Source organism: Parus major, chromosome 7, assembly GCF_001522545.3.
Source record: "Parus major isolate Abel chromosome 7, Parus_major1.1, whole genome shotgun sequence".
NCBI classification, from domain to species: Eukaryota; Metazoa; Chordata; class Aves; order Passeriformes; family Paridae; genus Parus; species Parus major.
Genome location: NC_031776.1, coordinates 7,107,543 through 7,121,171, shown reverse-complemented (window position 1 = coordinate 7,121,171; position 13,629 = coordinate 7,107,543). Strand labels below are relative to the sequence as shown.

The following is a 13,629-nucleotide window of genomic DNA, read 5'->3' as shown; positions in this document are numbered from 1 at the left end:
CTCCAGGGACGGTGACTCCGCCACCTCCCTGGAAAGCTCTTTCCAACCATTCTTTCTGTGAAGAATTTCTTCTTAATGTCCAACATGAACCCCCGCTGGCACAGCTTGAGACTGGGTCCTCCCGTCGGTTTCGTGGAACAGAGCCCGCCCCTCACCTGGCCACAGCCTCCTGTCAGGTAGTTTCTACAGGGCGCTCCGCCCTCCATTGGTGCCCCTCAGAGCGCCCTTCAGAGCTCCGGTGAGTGCGGGGAGCTGTGGAGCCTGCGGGGATGCTGCCCGTGCCCACTACCGGGGTTTTCGTCTGAAACCTCCCCCGGCTGCTCTCCCCGGCCATTCCCAGGATGAAAGGCGGCGGGGGGGCTCAGCAGGGCTGGGCTGTCCCGTGAGGGGCTGTCCCGTGAGGGGCTGTCCCGTGAGGGGCTGTCCCGTGAGGGGCTGTGCCGCTCTCACTCCCTCCCCGAGCACTCCTGTCCCTGCTGGCCTCAGAGCCTGGCACGGGCTGTCAGGGCGCAGCAAGGGAGAGTCCTCTGGCTGGGTCTGGAATTGCGCCTGTCTGAGGAGAAAAATGCGTTAACTCCCTTGTTTAAGTATGCAGAAAGTCTGAACAGAAGAAACTGATGGGTAGGCTTTGCTAAAACCCTCTTTGTTCGCCGACTTGGACGAGCTGTGGGTTAGCTGAGTTACTGAGCACATCGTGTTCTCGTATCTGGAGGAAAACCGCTGTCAGAAGCAACGCGAATGTCTGGAGTACACCGTGATTTATGGTGTCTGCGCCCTTCACTGCTGCTTCAGAATTGCAATTGCAGTTCTTGCACAGCTGTGTAGTTTTGGCAGCTGTTTACACGAGTGAAGCTATCTCTGGTATGCTTGTACTTGATTTTTAAACAGTCGCCCTTCACAGACAATAACAGGGACAGGTGCATTATGAGGGGGTAGTTGTGCTCATCCTTCTGTAAACTACATCCTTCTCTTCCCTGCTGACCGAATCCTAGTTCGGAGGTTAACTGAGGATTGTGCAGGGACAGTAGCACACACTATGGAGTATTGTGGTCATAGGGAACTGGGGATGGGTGTGAGGGCACAGTGCATCCAGAGATCTGGCTGCCGATCTCAGATGCTTTGGCAATGAAACAGTACACTCTCTCCGGAGCTGAGAGCAGAATTTACAACTGCTGCCTAAATAAAAGCTGTGTTGTGCTCTCATTCTGGTGAATATTTTAGAACCCAAAGGCAGATACAACCTAGTGCTCCTCTAGGACGCTAGGGACAGTATGTCATGTCCACGTTCTGAGCCACAGGCACTGAGTAAAACCAGAGTTCTATCAAAGGGGGATAAAAGCAAGGCCTCTAGGAAAAGACAGTCCCTTTAATCCACATTATTATGTGAATGGGACTCTTTCATCCAGGTTTACTAAATGTGGTGAAGTCTCATTGAAACACAGAACTTGGTATGTTCATCCTTCTCCTTGATAAAGGAGAAAGGCATCTTTCTTGCACAAGGATCCTTGTGCATCTTAGTGCATATGTTTTTGTAATGCATGTTTATTTTTATCATTTTAGGAAATCTGCCATAAGCTTTGAAGCTGATAAAACATATAGAGATCAAGACTACCCGCAAACATATATCATACAGCAGGAACACAGAGAGATAAAATAAATCATATACTGCCAGCACCAATGCAGAGCACTATTTCCCCACACACAGTCACTGTTTTCAGTATGGCTTTCTCTGCTTCCAACAGCACAATTAATTCTATTTTCCTTCCCCCTCTTCAGCAGAAAACCCAGTAATGCAGCCACAATTAATGTGATTTCAATATCAAAAGACTGTAGATACTCTGTGTAATTATTCCAAGTAATGCTGCCCAAAGTTTTTAGTAGTGCTATTCTAAATATGGAATATTGCTGTGAAATAGATTGGGTCCTTATGGCAGAGTTTAAAAGACTTTTATATTCAAAGTTTAAATGGTTGCCATACATTTATTAGAAAACAATAAATAATAATAAATAATAATTTATATTAATATAGAATTATTAAGAAATAATAAATACAAGCACAGTGTGTTTTTTAAAAAAGCTTTCTTCAGGTTTTTTGGTTTTGTTTTTTTTTTAGAAGCACTCAGCCTTTTAGTTCATTGTCATAACCTATATTTTAAGTTTGGTGCACAGGTGTATAAAGAACCAAAACTTACCTATACCACTTTTTGGAAGTTGAGGTAGTAGAAGATACTGGAAGTGTCTGGTTTGTGGTATTCAATGGAGTAAGGAGCAAAATTAATCTAACCTGCTGTTTGATTTTATTTGTTTGAAGTGGTGGCTTTATATGCTTTTTCTAATTTATTTGTTTAAATTTACATTTCCAGTATACAAAATCCATAGGTTTGTCTGTCTACAGAAATTTGCTTTTGTCTTTCTCCAAGCAGTGACTTGATTCAGTAAGTATTCTAATGTACTCAGTTGCTGGTTGATTAGGAGGAATTAATCAATATAATGTAAGTACTACAAGGTGTATTTTTGCAAATTTTTGAAAAAATGTATTGCAATGAACTGAGCATAGCAAGTAGTATTGGCCAAATATTTGTTTGCATTTAGAATTCTCTGTTTGACTGTGTAAGTAATTACAGGTAAACTAATTGGAGAGACTGCAGGTGTAGTTGTGAGGCATCTATTTTTAATGTTGAAAATAAAAATAGAAAAATAAATATGTTACCAATTTAGAAGGAAATTCTTCCAGGCCAAGAGGTGAGTTCTTTCTAAACAAGTGTTACTAGTTAGGTTTATGTACTCTGCCTAGTCTGTAAGTTTCCAAACTGTCCCAACACTTGTGAAATCCCACATAAATAATACAGTGTAAGACTGATTAAGAGCAAAAACCATTGTTGTGACTTCAAGGAAGTAGAATGACTGTCCTTAAGGAAGGATGTGGTACACTGCAGTACCACTGCAGCTCATTAAGTCAATAGTACAACACAGGACAAATATCTGATTTGAAATGCCAATTACATTTTACATTTGACTTGGTTTACAGCAGGTTTCTTACTTTTCTGTACCCCTGTTTGATCTCAGCCTTGCTCCTTAATAAAATATCCAGCTCTGTATCTGCATCTGGAGCCTGGGACTGTGATCAGTGCCTTGCTGTCCCCCGCACTCTGCTTTCACACTGGGATGCTGGTTGGCCAGCATTTCAGCATGGGGCAATGAGTGGATCTGGGACATTTCAAAATCTGTTCTGTTTGTAACTCCACAGCTGGACTTGAATGGCTTTTTGTCTTCCATTTTGTGTCTTTCTCAACCAGCTTGTGCCTGCAAAGAGAAGAACGTTCTGAAATATATGCCTTGAAGTCTTCTGTAAAGAAATCAGGGATAAAAAAGGCTGCTTGTTTAATAATGCCTTAGTTTAAGAGGTGATGTGACTGACTCAAATAATTGACAACTGATTTGCTTAAGTAAACTTAACACAATATGCTCATATGTTGACTTCAGTTCAGGGGATATATTTATTTGAAGGGAAATGTCACTGTTTTCTTTGTGACAAACAAAAATTAACATCTCATTTGCTGACAGAAAAATTAACATGACAGAGATGAGAACCGAGTATGCGGCAGGAACACGTGGGGGTGTGGGGAGCTCCTGCAGCTGGGCACATCAATAGTTTTCAAGCTGGCAGAGCAGCTCTGCGGGAAGGGGAGGCTTGGTTTATGGAGAGATGATAGTCCCATTAGAGTAACGAGTCAAAGCCGCCGTCGGCACTAGAGGGTGCTGGAGGAACGACTGCAACGTGGACAACTCCGTGTTTGAAGTCCAGAACCCCCGAAAAAGGGAGCTCGCCAAAGGCGTGGTGCCCCTCAGAGCTCTCAGCTCTGACCCAGCTTTGCCCTAAACAGCACACTGGTGTTCTATTGGATCCGCTGCTGTCAAAGGGAGGGCTGGCACCTTGCAGGGTCTCTGTTGTGCGACACTGTTTCCTTAGCGGTGCTCAAGAGCTGATGGCAAACCAAATGTCAACACTTCAATCACTTCTTCAAAGTAGTTTTGTTTTGAAACATCTCTAAATAGAAGGACTAAGCATATAGTGAGAATGAGTAAAGGCAAACTTGATAAATGGAAATTTGAATCTTGACAGTGATTCTGAAGTTGGTCTTTAAAATAACTTCACCTCTCTATATTTTGGTGTCTGATAAATTGTGAAAGAATAAATCTTATTGTTTCAGTTTAATTTAAATAGCTAATTTTGAAAGTACTTTTTTCTTTTGAAGATCCTAAGACACTAATACTACAGAATTCTTGATTATGTCATCCCATAGTAGTTTGATTATACAAGTTACCTAAGTGACTTGGAAATATTGGTCAATAAGTACTGAAGTACATTTAGTTTGATGATAGAGCTGTTTGGAATTTTTGTTACCAACATTTTAAGGTAAGGAGATATCAGTCACCTAGTAAGGAGGTAATGTGAGAAGTGAGAGGTGACAGTAAGAAGACTTGCAAGTAAATAAAATGGCTATTTCATATGAGAATTTGACAACATGAATTCCACTGAAATTTCTTCCCATTTCATGCATTCCCCCTTTTTTTTTTTTTTTTGTAATGGTTAAAAGGGAATAGGATTTGTTTTCTGACCATTACTAGTAGTTAGAATTGAAAAAGAATAGAATAGAAAAAACTGTAACATATAATGACAGCAGAAGCTCATCTTGGGGTGGTTTGGATGCACTTGACCTTTTCTCCATTCATTGGATTATGTCTTTCCCTTTGGAAAGGGCAGTTTTTGGAGATGTGGTACTAGCTGACCTCCATGTTAGCACAACTGGTGCTGTTGTATCCAGGTTGCGAATAGTCTTCGAGCCTTGCTATGGGAACTCTATATGGTCCCGTGTGTGTGTTGTCCCAGACAGTGGCTTCTACAAGCTGTGCATCATCTGCATTTTCTGCATCTGTGTGTGCCTTACAGCAAGGCAGTCACTGGAGAGTCAGGGTTTTGACTGGAGAAACAAGTGCTTGGTAGATAAAGTGCCGAGGGTCTTCTAGATAACCCAATAGACAAGGTGGAGACAGTTTCAATTCACATGCATTTTACAGCTCATTTTCCTCATTGAAAAACAGACGATACCTTGTCATGTCATGTCATGACATTTGTCATGGCAATGCCAGTCAAATCCCATTGCTATTAACTGCTTAATAATACCAGCGAGTGTAGAGATGTGATGCTGATTTTCTATTCTGGTGTCTCTCCTCTAATCTGATAGTGAAAAGAAGCTCTGAAATAAGTATTTCCTAATTAGTCGTGACAAAGACTTTAAGTTACTTTATCAATAAGGCATTGGCTACTACTGGACACCTTTTCCTTTCCACAAACACGCAAACAGAGCAACTCATAACTCCTGAAACAGATGCTGAGTATTCAAGAGATAATCTGAGAAGCAAAACAGAACCTTCATCTAAAACTTCTGAACTGAAACTGTTCAGTGCAAAGACTGCTATAAAGACAAACATACTCTAAGTGTCTCTTATTGTATGTGGAGGTCTTCCTTCAAGGGTTTGTTCTTTAAGCAGTGGCTGTTAGTAAGCAAGGATAAAGTTTAAGGGGAGCAGAGCTAAAATGGGTCTCAATCTTATTTACATCTAGCAGCTGCTGCATGTTTAGTGTCCAATGTCCCCTGCCTTTAAAGATACTTTTTTTTTCCTTACCAGTAGCAGGTGAGACAAAGGTTTGTTCAGCTAGGGAAGGTAAGTGCTGCAACAGTTACAAAAAGATTCTGGCTTCAAAGGAGAGACTCTCAGTCTTTTAAAATCTTTGTGCCTGTAGTCTAACAAATGTTCACAGCTTCTCCTGTGATACAAACCAGCTGGAACCATGCATTACTGTGTGTAAACAGTGTTCTCTTGCTGTGTTTCCAACAACAAAGCAGGAGATACAAGCTTTACTGTTCTCAACTGACCTGTGTTAATTCTCTACTACTGACAATCACTCTGTTTTTAAAAATCCTGTCCCATTCTTGAAGCCAGCAAGAACAGGGGCCAGCACTGGATTGCATGCCCAGTGATGGGCTGAAAACTGGCCTAAGAGACTGAGGTCTTGGTGCAGCTTTTAGTGTCTTTGTGAAAAGTCTCATTGCAAATCCTTGAACCCATGGAAACAATATACTTTTTATAGTATTAGTTCATCAGGATAACCATGGTCCTACTTTTTAAGAAGCCATTCATTGAGCAAGCATAGACTCTTTTTTTTTTTTCTTCAGTGCTTCATTAATTAATTTAAAAATATTCCTTACTGGAGGTGGTTATCTTTAATGGGGGAGAACTCTGAGTGGACCCTCAAGGGTTCATAGATCAGAGTTAGTGATATGAGAAATGTTGCTCACTTTAAAATTTCAAAGGTTTATTCATTATCAAAAATACATAGGACTGAGTAAGGAGAAAGGACAGTGTGCTGGGAACCAATGACCCGGCAGCCATGGGCTCATTTAAAAAATGTCTGCTCTGCCTTTTATACCACTGAGGGTTGAGCCAGGCAATCCTGGCTGCTCCCAAAGCTTGTCAGTTAACTCTTCTTCACCATTTATTAGTGGAGGCTTCTTTCTTGCAACTTGATGGAGGTTGGGTGTTGCCATGCTGTGCCCCCTAGTAACAAACCTGCCCTGCTCCCAAAACGCCCCATCCAAGAGCACAGGTACGAGCTCCCTCCACATGTCCTGACTGCCAAGGCTTCCCTTGGCGACCATGGGGCTGTGCAGAGAACAGAGGACATCTGAAAAACAAATCACAACACATCAATAAAACTTCGAACACACACATAATATTCATCCCTTAATTGCAAGAGCTGACCATTGCATTATCCATCACATAGATATTTCAGTGTCCTAAGTAATGTAATATAATGGATCAAGTAAATATCCATTTTCCCTTTACTGATACTGCAGCTAGCAGGATTACTTGTTTTTTCTTCTCATCTATCTATTTCTTACAAGAAGCATACCCTCTACTTTTTCCCTGCATTTTGCACTGATGCCTTGTCATTTGTGAAATCTGCTTGACACAAAGGGGCTGATTCTGAAGGATGGATGCCCTTTACTATTCATGTCTCCTCTGAGACAGAAAATACCAACGGAACTCTAGTTTATAAGTTTGTTAAACTGAGGTGAAACTCATTTCACAAGTTATTTTCAAGTACCAAGTTCAGATGCCTATTGTTAAGGTTTGGGTTTTTCTCTTGTAGCAGCTGCAGAGTGGATTTTTTTTGAACAGTTGCATTGAGTTTCATAGCAGGGAGAATTGTTTTGTTGCCAAATAGTTGCTACCATGATTTCTATTGAAAGAAGAATTTTGGAGGGGAAAGTGAGACCAAATGTGCTGTTTATTTCAGAGTTGTGTGATATCTTTTAATGCACAATGCTTTTAGTAGTCTGGGTAAATGCTGCTGCTTTAACTAACAGGCAAAAACCCATCATAAACCATGATGTATTCTGAACTGGGGCTGTGTAACTGTTAGAAACAACAGTCAGTCACTATGGAACAGCTTTGTATTATAAGGCCTATTGAACTGACAAGTGTAAATTAACAGGATACTATGTCCTAATTTACATGCAAGTAACAGATTGTGTGAAGTGTGGTTTAGGCATTATACCCTGCAAATTCTGTCTTCCCTAACCCAAACATGGCTGCTTACTTGTAGTGTTGCATACCTGCTCTTAACATTCTTAATCCACAGGCACCAATTCTACCTAAAGGATCTTCTAAAATGGTATGCACATCCATTACATCCTTTACATGCCTTTTCCCAAAGTTTACTAGAACTTGGTAGCTGGTGGAACAGATTGCCCTTGGGTTTGGGCTCATGTTGCCTTTAGCAATTGTTGATATAATTTATGTTGCTAATGTTCTGTAGCTTTAATGAGGGTTTTTTTTTTTCTGAAGGCTGCATGTTCTATTGGCACAGCATGCTCCAGATCCACACGGTGCACTTGGAGGGCCCTGACAAAGTGAGAGATCATAGTACTGAACTGCAGCTGATTTTGTGGCTTAGAAGGAAGATATTGCTCCAGTGAACTAATAAGGATAGCACCATGTTTTTGAAGGCAGCAGTAAGAATGTCTTTGCTGTGTTCAAATTATGACAGGTCTTGTTGAATCTTATTATAAGCAGCTCCCTGAATTTCTGGACTTCTTTCATGCTATCCCTGAAATGTATTCTTCTAGCAAGAACCTGAGGTTGCTGCAAACCATGCTTTTGGTTCATGTTAAACCCCCCTACTTTTAGAAGTGGTGGAGTTTATCAGGTGTTAGATCCAGTTTGTAATTAATTAAATGGAGGTGACAGGAAAATGCTCTATGCAGTGGAAGCATTTATTTGGATTAATTTATTATTATTCATGAACACTAAATCAATCTTCTGTTCCAAATTATGTTCAAATACAGTTTTGTTCTCTTTCTGTTGGACTAATAAGTCTTTTTATGAATAAGCACCTTAGGTTGTATTGTTTTAGGGCACCTTTGTAAGTTTATACCAATTTAAATTGTTTGTATATAGTGGTAAAAGTAATCTTAATCTGATTAACCTGAGTGTCCATACTTGTTATTTCAGTGAGAATCTTACTGAGATACCTGTTCTTCTAAATACTTATCCAAATCTATTTTGGTTGCAATTATTTGCTTATTTGTCTGGTTCAATATATTTTTTCCTTTAATGGAAATGTCTTCTTCTGTCTTGACTATGTATTTAATTCATGGTTTGCTGTGCATATGTTAATACATCCTCAATGTTTCTATGGCAGGTTTTAGTTTGGTTTTATTACTTCAAGTTCTATTCTACCCTCTTTGAAGGTAAGTATAAATTCTTGTGGTATGTTCTATGTAGCTTCACTTCTAGATTCACAATTGCCTTTCATTGTCTTGAGTGCTATTCTACTTGTAAGCTGCAGTAAAACTGTTAAATGTGTTGGTTTGGGTTTTTTTTGGTGAAGCTGAGTGTGTTTACTATGCTACTGCTATACTTTTCCTGCTTAACATACTATTCCATTTTCAAATTGTTTACTTCCAAATTTCAAATCTTTCACTAGTTTCTTGATCAGTATCAGAGGTAAATTGACACTCCCTAACAATTTTCTTTATCTGAAGAAAATTGTCCCTAGCACAATCTACAGACTGGTGTATGGTGTCCTGCTGTTTTGCTGCTGTTATAGGTGTCTAGGGAGGTAATGCCCTTTAATTTCAGCAAGATTCTGCCATGTGCCTACTTCTATCTGTCAGATTCACATATCACACAGGTATTTCCCATCTCGGGGATGAATATAAAAGATATTTGACATTTGTGGATAAATATTTGGCTTCCACTCTTCCCTGAGACTTGCAGCTGTCATAATTTAGGAGAACTCATGCTTACTGCCTGTGAAAGGCTGGACAGAGCTCCTGCCAGAGCCATGAAAATCCTCTCTTTGGTCAGCCAGCAGACTGGCTGTTGAGCAACTTGAGACCCTCCCTTTCCCCAGAGACTGGGTATTTTTTTACTGCAGTGCTTCCAGGCACTCCTGCATGGAGGAGAGAAAGCCATTGGAAATGTTTGGTCTCTTACCGTGATGGTATAGAAGGAACTGCAGAACTTGGCTGGCAAGGCAGAGTTTGATAAGCACTCAGGCTCTCTATAAAACAGATTGTTTGTTTGGCAGTTGATGACTCCTTTGGAATCAGTAATTACCAGGGCTGAGAGCAGGACTAAAGTTTATAGTTTGCAGGTTAAATAATCCTCTCCTAAAAGATGTGCAGGTTTTGAAATATCCAAAATAATCTAGACTGTCAAAGTAAAATAGCAAAGGTATCAGCAACTGACTTTTTTTGGCTGGATTTTCTTCCTCTGTTGAGCAATAAGGTCTGTAGACAACAAAAAAAAATTCTGAGAGCTCCACAAGAGAGTGGCTGCCAAATACAACAGAGGTTTCCTGTGCAAATCTAGAGAGCCAGGCTTCAGTCAGCCTTATGTCAATTGCTGGAATTTGCTTACCTCTGCATTTTGTTTGACTGGGTGTGCTTCAGGCCCACAGGGGTAACCAGTTTTAATTTTGTGAATTATGAATTTTCAGTTTAGATGGAAAAAAATGGAAATAGTGTAAAAGAAAGCCAACCCTATTAAATGGTTTGAGATAAATGTCGTGTGGTGTAGTTTTACTTGTATGCTGCCATTTATTATTAAGGGCCCACAAGCACAAGAACTCTAATACTGTTGTATTTATAAACTATTTCCATGGGCAGTGCTGCAGGTTCTTCCTGTTTTGTGTTCCTTGAAGCCAATTGAATGTTAACTGATGAAAGGTAATTTCTGGGTATTGCTCTTTTATGATGTTGTAACAAGAAGTGTTTTGTTCCCCACTAGCAGACCTTCCTAGCAGCTCTGGTGGACAGGTATCTGGCACCAGCTGCTTAGTTGTGTCATTTTCCTTGTTATTCTCTTCCTTGGGTACATGTGTTGATGTCATAAGACAGATTTCTCACCTGTTTATCCCATCTTGTGGGTATAAGACTCTTATGGGTTTGTGCAGGAAGTGTGGGGAAGAAACTGGTGTAAGACAAAATAAAATGGAATAAATATGAAAGTTCTGTGACAAACCCTTCTGTTTGATATGGACTCATCAAAAAAAATATTTTTCTCTGCAACATACTATCTGCACTTCAGTTGTAAGCTAGGCTATTTGCTGCTTGGGAAGTCCAAGGGAAATAAACATTTTATGCTTACTTTGTCACACTTTAGATTAAACAGCCTTTCAGTATACATCCTCCTCTGACTCAGGATGCTCTGATGATAAAAAACACAGTCACCTGAAATGAAATTGGAATAATCTTGAAACAAAATCACTGAAGCCTTAATTTCCTTTTCTATTTGCGGATGCGTATGGAATAATAATAATTTTTCTTCATTACTTCAAGCTGAAAGATAGCTTTTCACATCTATCAATTTTCCTTCAAATGCATTTAATCTTTTATTCTGGATTCCTAAAGGGGGAATTAATATTAGGAACAGGGGAATGACAAAGGACCTCCTCAAGGAGAGAGGAAAATTTTAAAAATTAGTTTTTTGTCTTTGTGTGACTTTGAAAGCTAGAGGACAGCTGAGTTTTCCAGCAGAAAAAGAAGCAGGAGACATGTATAAAAAATACAAGAGGCAGCACAGGAGAGTCAAGACAAAGATGCAAGGTAGTGTGAAAATAGAAATATAAAGTTTTTCTTTTAACAATATTGAAAAGGCTGTAAGTGAACAGAGCATATATTGAGGGGACAAATCTCAGTGTGATGTTACAGCTTTCTGACTTGTTAAGCACACCAGGAATTCTTAGAAAAGAAGGAAAGACAATGTTCAAAGCTGAATGTTGTGAACTATAATTTGTCTGAAAAGGCAAGTCCCCATGTTGAAACTTTTAGACTTAGCAAACAGGAGTGTCTTTCCCTTTGTGCCCCATATGAAAGGATCCAAGAAGACTTAGATCAAGAGGCAGAAGAGATATTAATGGAATGTCAACAGCACACCAAGAAGCAGTTTGTACTTGTGGTGGAGGACCAGCAGAAGTAGAAAGAACTTAGAAGGGCATGAAACTGAATTACTTTAATTTGACCTTTTTCTGTGGGTGGTCAGTAGCCCAGAGTTTTGGGAATGTGGGGAGCCAGTTGAAGAGATGCTATATTGCCAACTGCATTGTGCTGTGTGGGTGAAATCAGGGATTCTGGTTTTCACCATCCTCTCCTACTTCATTAGCCATAAAGCTACATATAGTCTCAAAGCAGAGAACTTTTAAACAATGAAAACTTCCAGCCTGATCTTTCACAAAATAATAAAATGAACCTATTTGTGGCAGCAAAAGGAGAGGCCTTATTTTTTATCAGGGGCTTTATATACCTCCCAAAGGTTTTTCACCAGCAATCTTAGTACAGTACCAAGTACAAACATCTAACTTTTCAGTTTGCACTGAATAATCACAGAATTGTGTGCAATCTCATGGACAAATTACTTAAGTACTTAAGGTCTGTTTACCTTGAGTAGGAGAACAGAAGGACATTTATAGAGGTTTATTTCTATATTCCTTTTGGATGATGCAATGTGCACAGAGTGAAGTGAGCTTACCTGAGGGGGGCTTGGTGAAAATCTTTTTTTAGGACTTGCAACATCATGCAGTCTGGAGGAAACCAGCTCTTTTGGTTTCAGGATAATTTGAAAAGCATCTGTTTTCAGATGTTTCATTAGGCCATTCCATTAGAAATGGAAGTGCTGGAAATATTTTTGATGGGAATTAGGCAATGGAAAAAGAATGCAGTTGTATTTTATCTCTAAAATGTCTTTCTATATCAAAGAAGTTTGCAAATGTCTTGGTTTGAAAGAGAGGTGTCTGCTGAGGAAGGCAGGAGCCTCCTTTGAAATGGAAAATGTAAACCCCTCCCTCCAAATTACAATAATTTTGAAATTAAGGGGCTCTCAAGCAAATATATGGGAATAGGAATAACAGTTCTTTATGAGGGAAATTAAAAAAAAATGCAATTAAAAAAAAAGCCACTGACAGAGTCAGAATATATCCTGACACCCTGTTGGTAGCACTCCGATTAAATGGTGGCTGCAGTGCTCCTGGAGTGACAGATGTGGTTCTGTTGAAGCAGTGATCCTGTAGCAGGGTGGAGTTTTCCTCTGAAGGTCCAGTGGTGTAGATGGGTCTGGTCTTCCTCTGGGAATCCAGTGGAGAAAGGCCCCTGTGATGTTCCAAATCTCAGATTCTATCCAGGTAGGAATGCTCTGCTAGAGCAGAGAATATGAGTGGGTTAGATGCCGGTTTAATTGCTCTGTTACTGTCAAGAGTGTGTGACCCCTTGGCAGCTGCCTTGCATTCTGGCAGCAGGCTGAGGGACAAGCAGGCAGAGGAACAATCTGATCAGTTTTTCCACTGAGCTAACTCCTGAGCACCTAATGTTACACACTGGTGTTTAATAAATCAGCTCTCAGAACATGAAAGGGGAGAAGTTATCATTTATCTACAGCAACAGGATGTATGTTTAAATATACACTGTGTAGATAGCTGCTCAATAGTCACCATAGCAGGTGCTAAAGGACATTCTCGTTTTTGAGCTTTGGGGAGAGTACATCTGTGATATACATTAAGGAGTCTGTACCATGTACTGCTCCATGGTGTTTATTAGTTCACCTTCGTCTACTTACACTTTCAAAATCCCTTTCTCTGCTTTCTTTGTGCCAGTTCCTGCTTTTGGATTTAGAGGTCAGCCCTGATTGAATGAGTTTGCATGACGTCAGCTCCTAAGTCATCCTCTGAGAGGTGCTTTGGAATAGAAAACAGGAGTGGCTGGAGCCTAATGATTCATACCCAGGTGGTAAGTAAGATTTATATTGATCATAATTAAAAGTTAATTGAAAACAGTTAACTTAGAATTAACAAAATAGTGTCATTTTTGTTCTGAATGCACTGCACTCAAAAGTGACTCAGTCTTCTACTTCCCTTTTGTAAGTGTCCTTCAACTATTTCCTAGCTGTGTTTTTTAGTCCCAGGAGACCTCACCATAAGTAAAGAGAAGGTTGGAAATATCTTGTCCTTTGCTTGAAAGCTTCATTTTGCTTTTTAGTCTATCCCCTGTCAGAGGATCTTCTTTC

General features: G+C 40.0%; 1 protein-coding gene and 1 long non-coding RNA gene across 2 annotated transcripts in view; one reads left to right on the top strand and one right to left on the bottom strand.

The window, feature by feature from the left end:
• Positions 1-7,836, bottom strand: part of WDR75 (WD repeat domain 75) — a 24,910-nt gene extending 17,074 nt beyond the window's left edge. The window contains exons 1-3 of the mRNA XM_033516083.1: positions 7,683-7,836; positions 6,634-6,748; positions 290-553 (exon numbers count right to left, since the gene is read on the bottom strand). Coding sequence (XP_033371974.1) covers positions 290-553; positions 6,634-6,748; positions 7,683-7,836 — 533 coding nt within the window. The remainder of the gene's footprint in view (positions 1-289; positions 554-6,633; positions 6,749-7,682) is intronic.
• A 2,365-nt stretch (positions 7,837-10,201) lies between these two features.
• Positions 10,202-13,346, top strand: LOC109022746. Its single transcript, XR_004498383.1, has 3 exons — positions 10,202-10,301; positions 11,085-11,180; positions 13,220-13,346. It is a non-coding gene; the product is annotated as an uncharacterized LOC109022746 (long non-coding RNA).
• The last annotated feature ends 283 nt before the right edge of the window (positions 13,347-13,629 follow it).